Below are 23,699 nucleotides of genomic sequence, written 5' to 3'. Positions count from 1 at the left end.
TAGGTGAAAGAAAAATCTTTCTCTCTAAAAAGTACACCGACACAAACCCACAAAAATGCCAAATTCAGACTAGAAGAATATGCCAGAAAAAAACCAGAACAGTTCAGTCCTGCAGATTTGTTCCTCTTTGTAAGATTTTACCGTGTATTCCTTTTTTGCCTATGCAGTGGTGAATAAAGCTTTAAAGGGCATCTGAGTGCATGGCACAAGTGGTGCCCTGTGAAAGCAATATCTTTATAGGGTCTGAAAGGTGGAGATTTCTGCATGGTTGTGTGGTCAGGTGGGGTTTTTTGGAAGAAAATACTATCCAAGTCCTTGAAGAAATGTGCTGAAAGATGAAGTTTGCACACTCCCATAAGTCAGGGCTAAGAAGTTTGCAGGTCAAGAAGATTTCCACATGACTTGTAATAAATAACAGCAAACCAGTAGCAATATTTTGGATTAGCATCCACCATATATACATTACGCTAAGTTTTATACACAAATAAACTTGTTAGAAATTGGGTTTTTATCTGTTATGGGTGACACAGGAGGAGCCAAGAAAAAGAGTTATAACAAAACCCTGAAGGGATGGAAATAAAAATAAAGGTTATATTGCATGTATTTGGTGTACCACAAACTTACAGGAATATATAAAAGTACTATCTCTGAGCTCCTGTGAGCTACAGGCACTCATAATGTAAAGACACAGTTTGAACAGAAAGAGGGAGAGATCCACTTGTACTGGAATGAACCTCTCATACAGAAGAAATTAGGCCAGTATGCTTAATTTTCTCACTATTGATACATATAGAAGGTTAAGCTTCTATCTTTCAAAACTGAAGCAATAAAACAGCTCTCAAGTCTTTTAATGTATTTGTTCAGGGTTTGTTTTGCCCTATAATCATACTATCTTACTAACCTGCTATTGGGTTTTTTTCTTTTCAATTAACTCCTTTCTGAAACACTATGCCCAAACTAGTTCCGAGAAAAAGTACTGTTCAATAATGTTGCTGGAAACGACCAATTCTTTGAGCCTAAGTAAAAAAAATAAAATCATCTTTAAATGCTGCAAATGTTACTACTTACTATTAATAACTAGCATTCACAAAGTAGTACTAGGAAATGTCAAGGAATAACTTAAAAGTGAAGAAGGTTGAACATTGCAGGGGGGTTGGAACTGGATGATCTTTAAGATCCCTTCCAACCCAACCATTCTATGATTCTATGATCAGCAATGCAAAAGCACACACTATAAATGACCATCTTCCTATTGCATAAAGTGAATATTCCACAGCTGGATATTAAAGAAAGCAGGAGTCGACTCTTCTTTTAAACAGTTCACTTTTTACAGCTGACCTCCAGTTTGCTCAAATATATAACACCACCATAGTGTATTCATTTCCCCATAAAAGCAGAATTCTGAAGTATAAGATATTATGTCTCTGGAAAAAAAAGTAAATCCTCTTTAGTTAAGCACCAGACAATGGAAAAAAATATTTAAGAGATCACTCATAAGGGATGAAATCAAAGCATGAAAATGACTGGCTACAAACCAAAGAGAACCTTCATCCAGTAACTTCTCATATATTAGTACATTGAAAAAAACAGAATTTCAGCACTGGTTCTTTGGTATCTTTTGAAAAGTATTACTGTTTCCCTTACTGTACACAGAAATTCCACAGGATTGGTCACTAAAATCTACCCTGTTTCACTGAAATGGAAGGCAGTTACCTAAACAAAAATTTCTCCACTTTCTGTGGACCCACGTCAGTGTCCCTTGGAGGTTCAGGTTTACCTAGACAAAAAGATGATGTTGTCCCTTAGGGATACAAAGTAGTTTCATGGTTTTACCCTAAAAAAAACCCCCAAACCTTAATCATAGAATCATAGAGTGCTCTGGGTTAGAAGAGACCTTACAGCTCACCCAGTTCCACTCCCTGCCATGGGCAGGGACACCTCCCACTGGACCAGGCTGCTCAAAGCCCCATCCAACATGGCCTTGAACACCTCCAAGGATGGGGCAGCCACAGCTTCTCTAGGCAACCTGGGCCAGGGCCTCGCCTCCCTCATCATAAAGAATTTTTCCCTAATGTCTAATCTAAATCTTTCCCTTTCCAATTTAAAGCCATCACCCCTCCTCCTATCATTCCATGCCCTTGTAAAAAGTCCCTCCCCCGCTTTCTCTTAGGCTCCCTTCTGGTACAGGAAGGCCGCTAATACATTGTACATTTAAATGAACCTGTCTGTCCATTAGATGTTGCATGACATCTTCATGCAGGTGCTTCAGCTTCTGCTTAAATAAGAGTAGTAGAAATAAAAAAGACCTTATCAAATATCATTAGTACTCAGTGTACTTCTCCACAAGGCAGAGCAAGCTGCATAACACTACAGATGGGTGAACTACAGATTCTTAAGGGGAAAATGCAAAAAAAAAAAAAACAACAAAAAAGCATGTTTCCTTATCAACGCCCACAGTTTTCGTTTAACTAAACTGGTACGCTGAAAAGAATATCAACATTGAGACACTGGCCAGGGTGTCAGGAGAAAGGAGTGTCATTTTCAGGCTTGCTATAGATTCTTTGCATAGCTGCTGTTAAGAAGGTTAATTCCACTGCACATGTTACTGCGCATCGGTTACCACTACATATAAAATGTGTTTAATTTCTTTTTTCTTCCCTTTGAGAGTCTTCTCAGAAGTGGGGCTATTGTGCACCCACAGCATTAAGCACAGCGAAATCTCCTGCCTTGTCTGTAACCTCCCCACAAATGTAACACAAGGCAAAGAAAATAATAAAAAAATAAATTAAGTGATTCACTTTTGCAGTTGTTTGACCCAAAAAGTCTAAGCATCACTATTTTGCAGATTTGGTCATAAAGACAGATGGAGGTCACAAAGCATTTCTTTTTCATCTCAGGTTTCTAAAGATCTTTTTTTCAGTCAAAAATTCAAAATACAAAATAACCCTGCCAAAAGTCAAAGTGTTTTGAGATTCAGACGTTGACACTGGGAAGATCAGGTTATCTCTTCATGGTGGCATCTTCTGACAATATGTGACTTTGTCTTTAAAGATCATGACCTCTGCTACTTCAAACCAGTGCTTCGGTATACACAATCTGGATATCATCCACAGAAGGTAACACCAAGTAGAAGGACAAAATCATATAATGGTCTGGGTTGGAAGGGACCTCAAAGCCCATCCAGTTCCAACCCCTCTGCCATGGATCAGATTGGACCTCTCACTGGATCAGGTTGCTCCAAGCCCCATCCAACCTGGCCTTGAACACCTCCAGGGTTGGGGCAGCCACCGCTTCCCTGGGCAACCTGGGCCAGGGCCTCATTGCCCTCACCAGAAAACACTTCTTCCTAAAATCTCATCTAAACCTCCACTCTTTCAGCTTAAAACCATTCTCTGTCATCCTATGCCTGTACTCCCTGACCAAGAGCCCCATCCCAGCATTCCTGGAGCCCCTTTCAGGAGTGGAAGCTGCTCTAGAGTCTCTCCTCAGCCTTCTCTTCTCCAGGCTGAACAATCCCAACTCTCCCAGTTTGTCGTCGGACGGGACGTGCTCCAGCCCTCCCATCATCTCTGTGGCCTCCTATGGACTTGTTTTAACAGATCCATGTCCTTCCTGTGCTGAGAATTCCCAAACTGGATGCAAGGCTCCAGGTGAAGTCTCATGAGAGTGGAGTAGACGGGGAGAATCCCCACCCTTGCCCTGCTGGCCACGCTGCTTTTCATGCAGCCCAGGACACAGCTGGTTTCCAGGCTGCAAGTACACATTGCTGGCTCATGTTGAGCTTCTCATCCCCCAGCACCCCAAGTCCCTCTCTTCAGGCCTGCTCCTGATCCATTCTCTGCCCAGCCTGCATTTGTGCCTGGGATTGCCCTGACCCAGATGCAGTACTTCACACTTGATCTTCACGAGGTTCACACAGCCCCACTTCTCAAGTTTGTCAGGGTCCCTCTGGATGGTATCCCTTTCCTCCAGCGTGTCGAGTGAGCTACACAGTTTGGCTGTGCAACTAATACTACCACTCAAAAACACATTGAAGGCTCCTGAACACAACCCCTTCCTTGTCTATGGGCGTCTGAAGGGCTAGTTCATGTCACCTGGCCAACTGGAGATAGTGCTCTCAACTCTCTTTTCTCTCTGCAGAGCTCTCTCCCTTCCAGCTCCTTCCAACAACCAATGCTGGCAATACTTTTATCTCTTGGGCAGCACCATCTAAATCCACCAGAGAAAGTAGCACAGCGGTCCATGATGATCACTTCTAGTCAATCAAGAACCACATTCGTTAAGCCTTTATTTCTTCTTGCATTGACAGGCAGAGCATTATTGTCTCCTATCAGTTTTCCCTTTGCATCTGGACAGGTTGCTTTAAATTCTTCTTCCAAAATCTCCTGGCCTCTTCTAGTGACTTTTTCCCGGGCTCTCCTGTTCTACTACTTTTCATCACCACGTCTTTTCTCTTCTGGCTTTACATTGCTGTCACACAACAAACCAGGTTCCCATCCTTTCCCTACATACAAGGGATTGTAGCCACCACCTTTCATGGTGTAAAATACACTCTTTGTTTTCAACTTTCTAAACTTGCCCTTCATTTGAGCAATCTAACTGATTTTTACATCCTCTGGAGAAACAGCTTTATTCAGAATCGCTCTCTTTATGTCTCTTGCCATCACACAGCAGCTACAAGTTATTGCACAAGGCCATCTGCCTTCCTACTAATCTTTATCAGAATGTCCTCACCATCCCTCTCTGTGAATACCCATTCAGCACATTGCATATGACGGCTGGTGGAGATTGTAAATCCCATAATTATACTTGAGAGGTCTAGAGGCATGTACTGCCTTGCCGTTAGCACACCATAATCATTTAATGTAAGAGCTTTAGGCTTAATTGCCCCTCAAATAAGGGAAGTCCTCTTTTGGGAACAGTGGTTAGATAGGTCATCACTGAACTACTTTGGGACAGACAACTCTGGAAGAGTTGCAAATCAGAACTGAACCTGAACACCTTGTCTTACATGAACCCAGCTAAAGTATCCAAGAACAGGACAGCAGTCAAGTTGCTGCACCATCGCATAATTTTATGTGGCCAAATGGTAAGACACAATGCATGACGGACTATACAGCTGAAGGAAAGTGACTCCTAAGTCGTGCTGAATAATCCAGCTATGCAGTGACCATCTTCTTATGTCACTCCAGAACCTATCCTCAGACCAGTGGGTGTTAGAGCAACTGTCAGTCTATGAAATATTTGGATATATGCACATTTGGGGAAAAAAAATATTGGAAGAGAATACAAAACAAATTTCTGGAACAGATTAATTGAATCCTGAACCTGGTCAACAGGATATAACAAAGCTTTTCTCTCTCACAAAGTATGTCAGAAACTGACAAAGACTTCCAACCAAAAATCACACAGTAAGAAGAAAGATTTTGGCCTAATTCATCATAGAATCATTAAGGTTGGAAAAGACCTCCTAGATAATCCAGTCCAACTGTCAACCTAACTTCACCATGCCTACAAAACCATGTCCTAAAGTGCTTACACAGTTCTTTAACCCCACCAAGGATGAAGACTCCACTACTATCCTGGACAGCCTCTGCCACAGCTTCACCACTCTTTCAGTGAAGAATTTTTTCCTGATATCCAGTCTAAACTTCTCCTGGCACAACTCGTGGCCACTTCCTCCCTTCTTATCACTTGTCACTTGGGAGCAGAGAACAGCACCCACCTCACCACAATCGCCTTTCAGGAAGCCATAGAAAGTGATGAGGTCTCCCATCAGCTTCCTCTTCTCCAGGCTAAACAGCCTCATCTTCCTCAGCCACTCCTCATAAGACTTGTTCTCAAGTGAACAGTACCACAAAGCAGAACTTTTATGGTTAAAGGTAGAAAAACCTTGCTGCTGGTCTCCAATTTGATGATTAAGGAACACTCATACTGCTGTAAGTAAGGGGTAGCTGAAAATTGATTAACTGACCAATACTTAAGGTTGACAAAATTTAAATAACTTTCCTCCTACTTATGCGGAACTTTACCAAATTTTAGCTATATTTTATAACTGGTTTTGCCTCAGGCTGAACTGTGTTGAAAATTTCACAATAAACAGTTCATCTAGATGCAAGAGAAAATCAAGATACAAATACATTATTTCACTGACTTTCTGAAAACTGTGCAAAGTTTGCAATGAAACCCTCCAGTGCACCCTTTTTTTTTTTTTGAGGTAAGGACTTGAAATTTGGCTGGGATTGATTGACTCCTCCGATTCCCATAACATTCTACTCAAAACTGGCCACCCTGTAACCTTTGGAAAATGTAATATTTACACATTCTCAATAGATGCTTTTAAATTTTAGCAGCCAAAGTATGCAAACGCTTAACCCAGTAAGTGCTTGCTGGGCAGATGAAGGTTTGCCCTTGCTGGATTCAGGTCTGGATACGTGAATGATAAATATGGAGACTGTCTTTCTGTGTAATCCATGTGTCCCTGAACCAACATGCACCAAAAAAACACATGGCAGAAGAAAGCTATTCAATATAAATTCAAGAGGAGAGGAAACAAAAGAGTAGGAGGAAGGTAGGCAACCATTTGGATGTGAATACAGAACACAAAACAAAGGCCTGAAAACTGGAGGCAAAGAAAGACAGAAACAGCCAAAGGAATTTACTTCTAAACCAGTACTAAACTGTCCAGAAATTAAAGTCTGAGAGACTACACAACTGCCCACAACCACACTCTATGGCAAGAAAAGAGTGCCCCAAATTCATTCTCAATCTAAAATTTTGTAGATATTCACACCCTCATACCCCATATATTATTTTTACAGAGAAGCAGAACTGAGACTACTTCTCCAGACAAGTATCACCTTCTACTGCAAGCAACAAAGATGTATATGTGCTTCAGAAGCACGCTGGGGAAAATGCCTACAATGAGGAGTGTTTGAAAAGCTACTGCTTTCTTGTAACCCATTTTGTGAGAAAAACAGTGATTGGTATTGCAAACTGAAACATCCTTAAGTCAAAATATCTAAGTTGAAACATATCAGCCTCTTCGTGTATTTGTGAAGATATTCATGAAATTTGGCATTCAGGTCAGTTTATGATGCGATTGACATAGTACTATTTTCCATAACGTATAAGAGGGCTCCAACTTCAACTGTTACCCACCATTGCCCTCCAGATAAGAATACGCAGAATTTGATTTAAAAATATTATTACTATTAGCAGCTCAGAACATGAATAAACACTGTATTAATTGCTCCACAAAGTAAAGACCTTCCCACTCCGGGAAAAAGTAGGCCATATATTTCAAATCACATGCAGAACTTTAATTGTACACAAAACTATTTAGGAAGCTGATAGAACACCATGTTTACTTAATAACATCAGTGAAGCCTACACACCAGACAGTATGGTAGAATAGTCTAAAAAAGATGGAAAATCTGATTACATATGAGTCTTCCTAATTCTTAGTGCTTTATTTTGCTATGTGAACAATCAATGAACTGATTATATTCAACATTATTTTTTAACTTAATTTTTAAAATTGAATGCACTTAATAGATACATCAGATGGAGTTATTTTGAAACAACACAAAACCACAACAAGTACCAAATGCATATAAGCAAGCAAAATCTGCATTAGAACCGTAGCAGACTCCATATCCACACTCATCCCAAGGAGCATGTCTCTTTCCATCCATAAAGCCAGGAACATAACTACTGCAAGACATCATCATCATGGGGGAAAAAAAAGGCAACAGGAATGTTCCAAAGCTTAAAAAAGAAAAAAAAAATGCCAATCCCACTTTAAAAACATGTTTTCTACATGTTATGATTTTCTATCACTGCACCTCCCATATGTGGACAAGCTGAGTGATATAGGGTTGTTCATCCTGGAGAAGAGAAGGCTCCAGGCAGACCTTATAGCAGCTTTCAGTACTGAACGTGGCTACAGGAAAGCTGGAGAGGGACTTTTGATCAGGGAGTGCAGGGAGAGGATGAGCGGGAACATTTTTCAGCTGAAACAGGGCAGACTGAGATGAGATCTTAAGAAGAAATGTTTTCCTGTGAGGGTGGTGAGGCCCTGGCCCAGGTTGCTCAGAGAAGTATTGGCTACCCCATCCCTGGAGGTGTTCAAGGCCATGTTGGATGGGGCTTTGAACAACATGATCCAGTGGGAGGTGTCCCTGCCCACGTCAGGGGGTTGGAACTGAATGGGATTTGAGGTCCCTTCCAACCCACATCATTCTCTGATTCTATGACTCAATGAAACCAAGCAGTTACAACTGTGCCTCAACACCAGCTTCATAGAAAAAATGAAACGGAAGTATATTTCAAAATCACCATTATCATAAATGTCTGGTGATCATATCTCAGAACACTAAAAAAAAGCCAAGACACTTGTAAAATTGATAATTACTGTCTTCTCTTTAAATTTTCATTTTATTTCATGTACATACTGCATTAAAACCCCTCAGACTTATGAGCCGTATCTCAACAAATGTAGATGCTGAATGTCGCCATAGTAAATACCTCATATTTTTGACACTGATCCAGTACTGCTATATAGGAGCAATAGACAGATTTCATCTAACTGAGCACATGGTGCAGCAAAGATATTTGTCCAGGTTCTATATAGTTTTTTAAGACTATGTCAACTATGATCCTTATGAATCATTTTTTTTTAGAATTATTTCTATTCCTAATGCGATCCTTAGTTATAAGTCTTTCAATAAGGACATCGAGAGGAAAAAAATCCACATAACAGGTATATCAAATTAAACCACAACACAAATCAGCCTCCATGACACTTGAAGTAATATTACCATTGTAGAATAGTCAGTACAACTTCTTTTCAATACATCGTAAATTATTGGGTTAAGAGAAAACTGTAACCTGAAACAGTAGTTTTTCAGTGCTATAAAGTATAACCAGCATTTCCAAAAAAGAGAAGTCACATGCATCATAAAAACCCAAAAGATGCAAGAAATTTACTACAATTTTCTTGGAACGGAACACATCTCATATTAATGCTTTTAAGATTGAAAAGTTGAAACCAACTAGATAACTAAGATGTATTTATCCTTGTCTATATGCACCTGCTTACTCTTGTGTACACACACACAGAGGCAATTCAGAAAGCAATAGTTTCAATTTGAAAAATGTAAACTAGAAAAACATAAAACATGGCTGGAAAAAACTATTCATCTAGCTATAAATGTAAAATAATACCACAGGATCATAGAATGGTTTGGGTTGGGAGGGAGGTCAAAGCCCATCCAATTCCACCTCCTGCCATAGGCAGAGATGCCTCCCACTGCATCAGGGGCTCCAAGACCCATCTGACCTGGCCTTGAACACCTCCAGGGATGGGGCAGCCACCACTGCTCTGGGCAACCTGGGCCAAGGCTTCACCACTCTACAGTGAAGAATTCCTTCCTAATGCCTAATCTAAAACTTTCCCCTTCTAAATTAAAGCCTTTCCCCCCCCATCCTGTCACTCCATGCCTTTGCAAAAAGTCCCTCTACAGCTTTCCTGTAGCTGCTTTCAGTACTGGAAGCTGCTCTAAGGTCTCCCCAGAGCCTTCTCTTCTCCAGGCTGAGCCACCCCAACTCTCTCAGCCTGGCCTCACAGCAGAGGTGCTCCAGCCCTTGGATCATCTCAGTTTCCTCTTCTGGACCCGGTCCAGAAGTTCCATGTCCTTCTGAAGTTGGGGTTTCTAGAACTAGACAAAAGACTCCAGGTGGTGTCTCATGAATCCCCCTCGACCAGCTGGCCATGCTTCTTTTGATGCAATCAAGGATATGGTTGAAATAATATTAATAGCAATTATGTAAGAAGAAATACTATTTGGCTAGTTCTACTAAATTAGCCTCCTGAAGGGGCACACAGGGACATGAGAGAGACAAGAACAATGTTTCAAAAATATTAATTACATGGAGCTGGCCACAAGTCAAAGTAAAAAATACCTATTTTGATTGCATTTGGTACTTAAAAGATTATTTTATACTGGAGCTCTTGTCAAATCCTACATAACCTGAACAAAATTTGACACAATTAAGGCCAGTAGCGAGCTATTCATTTCCAGCAGGAAAACAGAAAAGCATTTATTTTTATCTGAGGAGGGAGGTATCAGAACAGTTCAGCCAGACGCTTGCACATAGCTTTTGTTTAAAACTCCCTCTGCTCTCCTGTCCTCATATCTGCATGAAACTACATTTAGAAAAATAACCTAAATGTAAAGAAAACCTCGCAGAACACCACAGGTAGCAAAGGTGAACAGGGTATAGAATGGGGAAGGCAGCAATTAATCCCAATCTAAGATAGCTGAAAGTTGTTATTTTAAGAAAGAATTTGTTTCAAATTAAGGGAAAAAGACAAATACTCTTCTAGTAGGGTTAACACAAACACAGTGAGCAAAATATGAAGAATGTCAACATCAATAAAAAAAGATCAAATGAACGACAGTCTTTTGACACTGCTTAAGTAATCAAAGCCAGTAAGTGTTTGATTCAATGTGCGGCATTACTTAATAACGGATACTTTAATCAGGTGTTAGTAATGACTGTTTTCAGTATTTATTTGACAATAACAACACTGAATCACTGAAACAGAATCCCAGAATCACTTATTTTTAGCATCAGCTGGTATCAGCTGAATTTCAGCACTCAGACAGTGCTAAACCCAGTATAAATATCACTGTTCGCAAACCAGCGCTGTCAAGCCTTGAAAATCCCATATCTGATCTCAATCATGCGTGATGCGGAAGGTGCATATTCCACATGAGTAGCTTCTGTATTTCATGGAAAAGCCTCCTGTTATCAGCATTCAGGAACTCATTCCGGAAGACTCAATCATATTACTCCCAGTGCTGGGGGAAGAGTTGGGATTTAAAACACAGGCTCCGTTACCAAGGGTCAGCACAAACTCAATCACCTGTGCACTGAAGCACCGTGAACATTCTGCCTATATTTTTAAGTGATTTTTGGAGTAAAAAGAACATTTAGTTATTAGCTAGGTGTGTATATATACATACATACACACATATCTCCATATCTATCTATACTTTATATATATTTACACACACCTGTATATGCCTCTGTATACATAAAATACATATATATGTGTATATATATATACATACACATATATATGTATTTTATGTATACAGAGGCATATACAGGTGTACATATAAAAAGAGATATATTATACATATATATAAAAGCTATATATATATATAATATGTATGCCTATGTATATTTTATATATGTATACATTATATGTATAATATATATGTTTTATGTATAAGTAAAAAGAGTAATTTAGTAATTTATGTATAAGTAAAAGTAATTTAGTTATTAGCTAGGTATACGTGTTGTGTGTATACATATACACAACTAGTATATATATAATATATATTATAATATATATATTATTAGATATATGTATGTGTTTTATATATATGTAGATATCTATGTATAGATGTAGCACATATAATATTTTATAATTATTATAAAGATATATACGTGTAGATAAAATACATTAACAACAATAACAACAATAATAATAATGGTATATACAGGTATATATAGATTTAACACATAAGTGCTTTTAAGGCAAACTTAAAATGGCACTAATTAAGTCTTAGGAAACAACCACTGACATAAATGATAACATTGAATACCATCTTTAAGGATTCTTAGTCATTAGAAGCAACAGTATGAAGAGTACAGTGCTATTAAGTAAAACTCCACGTATCACAGCTAAAACAGCAATTAAAATTAATCACTACCAAAAAAGGGGGGGGGGGGAAGGAAGGTTAAGTTGTTTTTCCTCATGGATCAGCAATTATTTACACCCAGCTTCATTATCTCTACTGCCCACCAAAGCAATCCAAAGTCTCACTGCCTTTGGCACAGTAAGGATGGAGGCACAATACATCAGGTTAAGCTACCTGCACCAACGCTTGCCTTTCCTAAGAGGATTAGCAAACCAATATGGTGTAACAAATGGTTGTGAAAAAGCAAGATGGCACACCTGGGCTTCCCCAAAAATAACTGCCTAACTGAATAGCCTCAAAATAAGTTTAGTCTGTAAATATTACTGAGATGAAAGGAAATCAAATTCATGAGCCCAGAATCAGAAAAATATAAACCACACCTATGCTTTGATAAATTGCAAATATCTTCAAAGTTTAAAAAATCCTGCTAATCAAAGAATCTTCACCTTTCCCTGTTTTTTCCTCATGCAAAATTGAATAATTCCATTTTCCTAATGAGATATTCCACCCTATTATGTGCATTTTCACTGTTTAACTCTATGCAGAAGTGTGTATTTTTTAAAATAAACCTATCCCACACAACTCTGCTTTTCTCCAAAGGGAACACAAAGCAAATTGTCCTAGATGAGTGATAGATAATAAAAAAGCAAGACCATTTATTAATTTTGTGTAAGTTATCTGCCACCCTAGAGATTCCTCAGAGAGGAAGAACACGTCTGAATTTCACCATACAGCGCCACAGGCACAAAGTGAGAGAAACTAAACAAGCACATCCTGAAGGGAGAGAAAACGCCTGCAGCAGCAAATGACCTACTACATACCTCACTCTCAGATTTTTTGATGTTATAATTTGTTAATTTCAGGGAAAAAAAAGACAATTACCCACAGTTTTGTTTTGTTCCAGCAGAATTATTAAACTTTTTAAAGTTTTTGATCAAAGGTGACATATATCGTTCAAAAGATCTGTGTATTTTCAAAAGATTACAATCCTGAGTGAATTTGCATGACAAAGTCTTTGCCATATCTATTGCCTTGTTACCTGAAGCAGCAACGTGCATTATTCGAACAGCACTGAACTATTAAAGGATGAAGCGTATCAAAATTTTATTTGAATTCCTATGCGTTAAAGTTAATATTTTCCAGCTCAATGCACAGTAAGCAAAAGATAATTTTATTCAAATATGCATTTCATGGTATGAATAAGGAAATGTTCATCTCCCTGTTGAATTGGTAAGTCTTTTAAGTAATGATTCATTTGAAAAATCAACAGGGTATTGGCAATTTAGTGCAATATTAAATACATACGTATACCATACCTATACTAACACATCCGTAATACCACTTCTATGATATATAAGGAATATCATTTACATGTTGTAATGCATTGTGATGAGTTAGACGATGGTTTAACCATCTGTACAGCAAATAAAAAAGGCAAAAGACAGTTTTAATTTTCAAATAGGCATTAAATATTTTTAAATGTAAGGTAACTTTGTTAAAGGATATTAAAAACGTGCAAAGGCTATTTTGATTCCCGAATTAATATTTTACTCAATGAATGGAACATAGTTATTGGCTACTGATTTTGTTTCATAAAGGAAAATGAAGCTTAGCATATTGATATGAAGATTATTATGTCAACTAATGAACAATTAACAGTTCACTCCATCCTATATGAAAGCAATTTTAATAAGATTATCCCTGTTAAAATAACATCTAATGAGGAGCAAAAAATGTCTGTGTGCAGATATATCTTAGTTAGCATGGAGCCACTCAAAAGCCTGCATTAACACAAGCACTGACAAGATCACCCCAAGAAAAAAAGTTGCCCCAAACCCCTATTAAAGTTGTTTTGAAATGTTTGTTCCATGATCAAATAAGCATCATTTGTTACACACACAAGAATCATAGAAACATAGAATGACTTGGGTTGGAAGGGACCTTTACAGGTCATCTCGTCCAAGCCCTCTGGAGGAGCAGGGACATCTTCAAGTATAGAGTTCCAATCTGAAATTGTATCATCCTGCACAGGTGCTGGTGTGTTGCATTAGCCAAGATGCAACCGTACCACAGTTTTACCGGACCATCCCACCTCAAAATACCATACACGACTGCACTACCATCAGCTGAAATAAAAAGTTACTCCTATGTTCTGCTCCCAGGTATAAATGACCACAAAGCCACGACACTTCCACAAACCCAAGTTCTCTGAGTCAAAACAACTTTACTTCCTTCTAAAAAAGTGGCTTTCTAAAGTAAAATCCAAGTCACACATGCCTATTGCATTTCCAAGTATGTTCATAAAACAGAATCATAGAATCATGTAATGGTTTGGGTTGGAAGCAACCTTAATGCCCATCCAGTTTCACCCCCTGCCATGGGCAGGGACATCTCCCATTGGATCAGGGTGCTCAAAGCCTCATCCAGCCTGGTCTTGAACACCTCCAGGGATGGGGCAGCCACAGCTTCCCTAGGCAACCTGTTCCAGTGTAAATCATGCTAGTATGTATTTGCCCACTACTCCTACAAACATATTGCAAATTTAAAAGAAAACAATCTATTAAAGGTCTGTACCACAACAGAGAGCCTCATCGCTATTTCTGAGCAAGCAGAAGGACACAGTTACCCAGTCAACTTCCCACAGGACTCAAAACTTCTCCAGTTGCTGAACTGAGACTTAGTTAATACCTCCATTCCTAAAAGTCCTGTTCAAATTGCATGCAGAACGTTCCCTACCAAATAAATCCATTTATTCAGGTGGCAAAGGTCTCATTTTGATATAACCCATTAGCAAATACCATGCTGTACTTCTGAAAAAGGCTGATTATGTATTTGCTAAAGTTTCATTCAGTCACTGTCCAGAGCACTGTCAGTGATTTTACTTTCCTTTAAGAAAAATGAAAAGTGCAAATAAGTAAATAGTTAACAAAGGGTAAGAATCTTTTATTCTAAAGTCATTCATGCATTATTTATCAATGTTTTCTATGGTACATGTATATCATAGTGTGTATTGAAAGCACCATTTTTAGTCAGGTTTTGCCTTTCAAAACAGCTGCTTTAACAAAAGTCATGATAAAAAAAAAAGTCAGAAAACCAATAAATTTCTCATAAAACCTGAAATTTTGTAACATAATTAACACAAAGTTAGATTAATTTACTTTTATAGTAAAACTGTTCATCGCTATATAAATTGATGGCCCTGTGCACTGGATGTTCATTTAATGCTATTTAGATCTCATTTTTGAAATTAGTTAATGTATGTTATGTTTTAAGCTTATTTAGCAAGGTTCAAAGTTGCATATGTCGTTTGTGAGCTAAAATGACTTCTCTGCAGAATAAGTGTGTGGGTAGAAAGAGAGAAAGCTAGTGAATCTAAAGTTACATTTTTATGTAGAATTTAATCTCCGTTCTTACAATTATTAGACTACATAGACAATAACACACCAGAAAATGAATGCATTGCCTGAAGTAGATGACATTATTTTTGAAGCAGACTGATTTTATAATACAGCACACATTTAAACAAAAGCTCCTAGTTTAAAAAACAAAAGGGAGGGAAAATACAATAGAAGTGCAAACCTGACCTATCTCTAATCTTTTCTTTTCAAACCTAGGCTACTCAAGAATCTTCAACTAATTATTCTGTTTTATTGATGGCGTTTTTCCCAAGGGAAGTTATTTAAAAAGTTTAACCCCTGAGCAAGTCGTGGCTTCTCCTGCCTTTGAAAGTGTCAAGTGCATTGATTATAACTGCAGGAAGTGTTACCTTCTACCCAGAGAATCTCACCCTGCACAATCTTAAACACTGTCTCTCTCCCAAAACGGCTTTGATTCAGCAATTCAGACCGCTTCAGCTGATATTAAAGGCAGAAGCACCACAGAAAAGGGATCAGCAGTTAAAACGAAATACAAAGAGGAAAAAAAACCCAGATCTTGGATATAGTACCACAAAGCCTGAGAGAAAAGCAGATTTGAAAAAGACATCAGAGTGACTAAAAAAAGAACAACATGACAGAAATTAAACAAGATTTTTATGTTCGCCTTCTATGCATTTAAACTCATCTCAACCTCAATTGAAATTCCGATCATATCCAAACCCCAAGGCTTTTGACATACTTTCAAAAATCCACACCCCCTCTTACTCTTTTCTAAGTCTCCAGAGTCACTGTTAGGTATCCAACAAGTTGAAGGGAGGGAGGAAAAGGAAAAAAAAAGGAAGAATCATAATATGCATATGATAAAAAAGGCCATTTATACTCGTATTGAACTTTTGTTTCTAAAATGATCGTGATTGTTTTAAATATTCCGCGTGTGTTCTCAACCCCATACTTAGCCAATGAAAAGAATGCTCAAATGTTTTCTGGGGGAAAAAAACCGCTAGATTTATCCAAATATCTTGAGCAGTTGTTTTCTTAGATCAGTGACAAAGCAAGAGTAAACCAACAGAAGCGGCTACAGGGTTCTAGAGAAGCCAGCGGAATTAAGGAAGACAAAGCAATCTGTAAGTATCCCTATGTTACCAAATTAACATAGCACAAAATATTCCAACAATGTAATGCACACAATTAATACGACAACAGTAACGTGGATCTTGGAAAGGATGCGCTAAATTCCAAAGGGTAATTGGACTTTCAGAATTGCGAGTGGGTTTTTTTTCCAGTTCAGTCATGACAGGGCCAGAAGGTAATGATACATCTGCCATGATGCAACAAGCAGACCTGTCTTCTGTCAAGAGTTGAAATCATAAAGGAATAAGCTGTCGTTAGCAACCTCTCTCCAAACAGTAGAGCTGTCATCTCATTGTTTTCCTTTGCTGGCATGGGGGCTGGCGTGGGCTTATACACCCTGTCAGCTCAATATTAGTCCAGGCTTTTAACCTCTTCTTGAATTTCTGACTTAATAGTCATTAACTCCTATACAGCATATTATGTATTAGCATGCATTTTGTGATCAATTAATATTGCATTCGACTAACAGCTCAACTTTTCCTTCTGGCTGCTTAGTGATCAGTATTTCAAATCAGTATTTGACAGATCATCACTTCCTCATAAAATGTCTTAGAAGGAATGAAATACATTGTTTTTTAAATTTTCTTGCCAGAATATGCTATATTTTAAGCCAATTCTACATGACAAATTATTTAGTAATACATTGTAATTTGTGTTCATGTTTTTAGAAGGACCTCAAAAGATCATCCAACCAGCTAAGTAACTTAAGTTTTCTTAATATTATATACACAAGTAAGGAGTTGTAAATACAAATCTCCTCTGTGAAGAAGTACTTTACAGGCAAAGTTATTTCCCAGCTCTAACAGGACAAGTAAAGGCAAACACATGTACCAAAATAAGAAAATCCGAATTTGAAACAAAACTGTATAGCTTACATATATATAAGCTTATATATACTAAACTATATAGCTTATATATATAACTATTGTCCATTTTAGTGATTAGAATGCATGATCAAAAAGATCATGATCACTCTGGCGTCATAACTGACTATTAATAAATTAAGTATTTTAACATCTTTCTGCAACAATACACTTAGCAGACATAAATGGTACTTAAATATTAGTATTCTACAGATTGACTGCGATTGCAGTGAAACATCAGCTCTGTCTTTTTTCCAGAAGGTGTCACCTGCCCATCTTACTGAAACTATGCTTAAGCATGTATAAAATATAAGACAAAATTTTAAATGTTACGTTCCTGAAATACAACCATTAGAATCAAGGGGGTGCTTTCTAACCAGATATTCTACGCTTAAAAGTGAGATATAAAAGCTTATCTGCAAGAATTCTTGTTAATGTATCTTAAAGAAAGCATAATTTCTTGAAAACAATATGTGAATATCCACTTTTGAAATGGGTTGATTTCTATGAAATGGAAAGATTGAAATGTGTTACCACACTAGTTACTAAACAGTAAGGTTACTAAATCATGTAAACGTTACGGTGGTTAAATTCACTGCAGTTAGATTGAATGATTTTGTTATTCCACTCAGCTGCGTTACAATGACTTCTTACTGCATGCTGAAGAAAGAAATCACTTTCAGCAATCCTCAGTAAACATTACCAACCTGATAGTTTTATACAAACGAATTATATTAATGAATGAATAAATCCAATACTCTGACAAAAAATATCCGTAAGTACATAAATTGTTAAGAAAAGTGCAGCAAGAAGAATAGGACAAACAGATGGAAACTAAAAAATCAAGTTTTATCAGCCATTAAAGAAAGATTCTGGCAGTTGATGCCCATCTCAAGCAAACCCTTTTTTCCCCATTTGCTCAGGGAAAGTCAGATTTTTGGGTGCTGCTGCATGTCTTCCGAATAAAACATGTCTTCCGAACTCAAACAGGTTCTTTCAAGAAGCTATTTTTTTGGTGCTGCTACCTCTATGTCAAGTACTAATCCTCCCTTAAATAATAATAAACATAGCCCAGCCATCTCAAAGCATACTGAATTTTAAACCAGGCAACAATTCTTGGATGGTTTTTAAGGAAAAAAAAATTAAAAAATCAAATAATTGACAGTTGCTGTGGTTGAATTTTATTACTGTCTTTGGAATCACAGCTATCTGAGGTACCAAATGTACCAAATTTCCAAAGACACAAAAAGCAGCATCCAACAGTTTCTTTGTACTCGCACGTTAAACTGATGTCCTCTATTTCCTAAAAGAGAACTATCAAAGAGTATCAAGGAAAGGTATCAAGAGTACTCCAAAATTCTTCTCAATGTCCAAACTTAGGCAAATTGAGGTCCTGTTTCCACACGGAACAAACTTTCTTCGTAAGTAGATCAACTTCAGCTTCTCCTTGGCCAACATCCAATAGACTTTGAAGCACACAATCCACTTCTCCAATCACAACAGATGGAACTGCATGGAGCAGTGGCCAACATTTGCGCCCCTTCTTGCTTCGTCCCCTTTATCATTGGTATCACTAGATCATCTCCCAACTGATCCATGTTGTCACCACTCAACGAGTCCAAACATACCTCCTCATCACCTCCTCCTCATAAACAGCCTGGTGACTGGAGTCCTCATAGGGAACGCAGGAGCCCCTGAGCTACCCAAATGAAACCAGGAACTTAAATCCTTAATTATCGCACCCCAACTAAGTGCCCTCACCACTGAATTAAAGAATTTACCTCTGTCTCTCACATCCTCCTCTTGGCACTGCTTCAGTCTTTGTATGTGTGACCAAATAATAACTGATTTGAGAAGAGCCTGACACTATGGACAGTGCAAAATACAGAAGATTTTCATGCAAAATACAGAAGATTAAAATTCCTCTTCTAATGTACACTTATTTATATAGTTTACATTTATTAATTTATAAAAAGTGGAATAACTTCAGCACAGTATTACCATTGTAAGTGGAACAGTCCCTCCTTCCCAGAGGAGGGACTTGAATGTCCATCTCTCATCATGACTGCTTCTGTCAAAAATCAGTATTTCCCACTGCAGAAAGTTTCAGCACAGAAGTTCTATTTGAACAAAATTACAAACATGTGCAATATTTATTTTGAGCCATATTTATAGGAAATGGTGACTTTTTTTGTATCTTTATAATAGGTATTTGTTTTATTTTAATTAAGCTTTTGTTATGGTCTTACTACTTTATATTATCACATTTGACTTTTTCATGCTTGTTTTTCTAATGCAGTCTTTTCCTACTGCATTTTAATGCATTTACACATATTTACACACTTTTCTCCATCCGCCTTTTTCTACAAGCTGTTCTCTATCTAGTTGCTTGTTTGTTTTTCTTTCATATTTCAAAACATCTTTTACACTACCAAGTTTGAACTTCTGAATTAATACATTAATCTCACTTTTTGACATAAAAGCTCATAAACTATGCCCAACACCTACTGCACAAAAGATTGAATCCACACAATAGAGTTTGATATAGAAGGAACTAGAAGTATTACCTACAGTAACCACCCAGATGAAAAGAAAAAAACACGTTTCTAACTATTCACATTCCCAGTGGGATATTTCTTCTTGTATATTTACTTTTCAGTGTGCCTCAATTTGGGCCTCAAGCCCCAGATTTTAAGCCATTACATTGATCCCTTACTCCATGCATGCTTTAAGAGAAAAGATCTTTAATTTTATTTTCTCCCTAGTGTTGTAACAGAGAGAAATAGATCCTATTCTTTCCTGAACCTCATGTTTAGAAGACTAGCATCAGTTCACCCTGCTCAATCCACTGCTCACCAGTAACTCCAGCTTTTGTATCCCTGTTTTCAGTTTTCCAAGAAATTAATTGAAACTTTCTTGTAGTAGACTCATTGCTCTCCACGGAGAGAAGAAGTGGAGAAAAAGATTCTACTTTGAGCTACACAGAGGCTTTTTGTTTGTTTGTTTGCCTGTTCAGTTTTCTTTTAAGGAAAGCAAAGGTGATGTTTTTGTCACTTAAGCTTTTGCACTTTTGCAAATTTTCATGTATTTTAAATGAAAACCTAGTCTTCAGCAACTGCTTTAAGCTACCTATGTTCCACAATCACAACAGATCAGTGGAATTTTCAAATCCTAGATAGTATTATCCAATTCAAATGCACACAGTTTATCAGAAAAAAAAAATAAAAATCTGTGTTCTCTGGTCATCAGCACTGTAATCTTATGTTATGGTAAGGTCTGCTGGTTTCACCCAAGGATGAGTGCTATTCTTAGAAGAAACACTAAAAAATAAAGGAAAATAATTCTTTCCTTCAAACTGGCAGTGTTGCATGAGTAGTCATCACAATTTCCATTCAGGCCATTTGTCACCCAGGCTGTATTTTCATTTCACAGGAGGCAGGAGTGCCCAAATCAACCAGAGGACTGAACACCAGAAAACCCAGAAAAGGATGCAATTATTATTATTATTAATTGAAATTAGAGTCCTTATGCTCACTCTACCATAATTTCCTGCATTTGGAAGAGTAATTTATATGATCTGAGCATGAAGTACCCATGGTATCAGCGTATAAATATGTGTATTCTCTTTTTAGTCATAGAATCATAGAATGATAGAATCATTACAGAATCAATATATAGGTTGGAAATGACCCACTGGATCATCGAGTCCAACCATTCTTAACAATCCCTAAACCATGCCCCTCAGCACCTCATAGACCCATTCCTTAAACACCTCCAGGGAAGTTGACTCAACCACCTCGCTGGGCAGCCTGTTCCAGTGCCCAATGACCCTTTCCATGAAAAATTTTTTTCTCATGTCCAGCCTGAACCTCCCCTGGTGGAGCTTAACGCCATTCCCTCTTGTCCTGTCATTTGTCACTTGGGAGAGGAGGCCAGCTTCCTCCTCTCCACAACCTCCTTTCAGGTAGTTGTAGAGAGCAAAAGGGTCTCCCCTCAGCCTCCTCTTCTCCAGGCTAAACAACCCCAGATCTCTCAACCAATTCTCGTATAACTTGCTCTCCAGCCCCTTCACCAGCTTCGTTGCTCTTCTCTGGACATACTCCACAGCCTCAACATCCTTCTTGTGGTGAGGGGCCCAGAACTGAACACAGGATTCAAGGTGTAGTCTCACCAGTCCCGAGTACAGAGGGAAAATAACCTCCCTGGACCTGCTGGTGACCCCATTTCTGATACAAGCCAAGATGCCATTGGCCTTCTTGGCCACCTGGGCACACTGCTGGCTCATGTTCAGTCAGCTGTCAACCAACACCCCCAGGACCTTCTCCTCTAGGCAGCTTTCTAGCCAGACTTCTCGTAGTCTGTAGCACTGCATAGGGCTGTTGTGCCCCAAGTGCAGGATCCGGCATTTGGCCTTGTTGAACCTCATGCCATTGGTCTCAGCCCACCAGTCCAGCCTGTTCAGATCCCTTTGCAAGAGCCTCCCTACCCTTCAGCAGATCCATGCTTCCACCCAGCTTAGTGTCATAACGTAATGACTCCAAATACTTTCAGTGGGGTTCGACTTCCATAAAATACTTCCTTATCCACATCCAATTCCCACTACAGTGATTACAGGATATAAAAAATGGCAACATAATTAATATAATAAAATTGTACAAGATCTAATCTTGATCTTGTATGAAAAAAATCATTGCAAATAGTATGTGTTCTAAACATGTAGTACATTCTCCAGTATTTAAAAATGCACAAAAAGGGAGAGTGATTTTTACAGTAGCTAGAATAAGTCAACTAAGGAGAACTGTGAATTTAGAAATCACACTAAGAAAGAAGGAAATTTACAAGATAAGAGCACGAAGTCTTATGTCTCAATGTGAACAAACAAGTTTTTAACAGTCTTTTTCTCATTAAACTCTTTGGTTCTTTTCCTGTGTGCTTTTAAAGAAGCATTCAAAATGCAAAAATAACTTGTTTTTAAGGATAATAACCACTTGAGGGAACAGAGCTCTGATCTCTGCCACATTGCCACAACCATTGCATTAAATAAATAACAAAACAGAAAAAAGAACTATAACTTCCCTCTGCACAACTCTAACAGTCTCTTTAAGATTATGTGTTAATTTAGTGATAGTATCCCAGTTTTGAGCACTCAGCCTCACATCTTAGCCCAGACAGCAGCACCTCTTGGATTAAGCCCTGAGTCTTGATTTAAAATGAACAAAACGTTATGTTAGAAGGAGACAAATATCACTTTTACAAGACTAAGTTTCTTTTTCATGTATTGAGTAGCCTGGTGCTTTGCTAGTGTATTATACAGAAAAAAATAACTTAATGGCTTAATGCTTTAATATGTCTTTTTTATTTCATTAAAAAAAAGAAAAGATGTTTTTAAAGAACCATTTTCTATACTGAATAAAGCCAGCTGCAAAAAATTCAACTTCATTTAGCAAAACATCTAACAACTGCAGTGACAACTGATATTTAGAGTAGAACATTAGCTTAACTTGGTAAATATAATAGAAATAATGAGTCTTAAATAGGCTTTTCTAAAGTTTACGACAGAAAGCTTCATCTAGGTAGTAGGATGCAAGAGATTAATTAAACCTAAAAAGTGCCATTGTTAATACCTTTACATAAGTTGTGCATTGTCTCTCACATAGATGTGAATGTAAGAAAATAGTGACCATAAAATGTAAATGTATTTTACTGTCAAGTATTGATAGGTGAATCAGAATGAATCAGTATTCAGTGCAAAACTGAAAAAGACTGTGCCTCTAATAAATTCAGTACAAGCCTAGCAAAAAAGCCTGCTGTTATCATGAAAGCTCATGTTATCATGAGATTACAACAGACGTTGAGTGAGAATACGTACAAATTTAATGAAATGTAAAAGAAAACACTTCAAATCATAACAAATTTCTGTAGTGCCTTGTATTGCATCTCATCGCCTGCTAAGGGCTCTTGTCACGTTAGCTGCCACATTAAACTACATGGCAGTGCCGCCACAACAACATGACATACGACTAACATTTTTTTTTTTACCATAAAAGGGAAACTTGGTTCCGTTAGAAAAAAGTTCTGAAAAAAACAAAGCAAGTTCTCACATCATAAATAACATGATCCTACTATTGAATATATACATATATGGAAAATATATGATATATATATTGAATATGTATATATTGAACGCTGCTCAACAGATTAAAATGTCACAGATTTAGAGCTCTTTGTACACAAAAACATGCATACACACACATAAGCGTACATACATGCACTTTCACTTACCTCTACAGCTCTCTTTATATACGGTATCTGGGTGCCACTGTCCAAATCTTCATTAATTATAAGTCTCCTAGCCCACTGCCCTGCTCTGACCACGCCATTACCGTGAAGCAGGACCAAGAGCTTGTCAGGATTCGTTAATGCATCTTCACTCATAAAGATAAAGCTCTTTGGTTCGCTCTCAGTTGCATCAACCTGCAATTACAGACAATGCACACTTCTATGCATCAATAAAACATCATTGGTTAGAAGATTGTTAAAAGAACACAATT

The 23,699-nt window shown here is 37.8% G+C and overlaps 1 protein-coding gene across 8 annotated transcripts in view; it reads right to left on the bottom strand.

Annotated features, from left to right (window-relative positions):
- The window catches only part of FAM172A (family with sequence similarity 172 member A), a 309,719-nt gene that overhangs the window by 203,312 nt on the left and 82,708 nt on the right, over nucleotides 1-23,699 (bottom strand). For 7 of the 8 annotated variants that reach the window (XM_054053576.1, XM_054053577.1, XM_054053578.1 and 4 more), the window contains one exon: nucleotides 23,431-23,622. The exons of the other annotated variant lie outside the window; for it this stretch is intronic. In XM_054053576.1, coding sequence (XP_053909551.1) covers nucleotides 23,431-23,622 — 192 coding nt within the window. The remainder of the gene's footprint in view (nucleotides 1-23,430; nucleotides 23,623-23,699) is intronic. 8 annotated transcript variants of the gene reach the window in all.

Source organism: Cuculus canorus, chromosome Z, assembly GCF_017976375.1.
Source record: "Cuculus canorus isolate bCucCan1 chromosome Z, bCucCan1.pri, whole genome shotgun sequence".
Taxonomy (NCBI): domain Eukaryota; kingdom Metazoa; phylum Chordata; class Aves; order Cuculiformes; family Cuculidae; genus Cuculus; species Cuculus canorus.
Note: the sequence above shows the minus strand (reverse complement) of the source record. Positions and strands in the feature narration are given on the sequence as shown.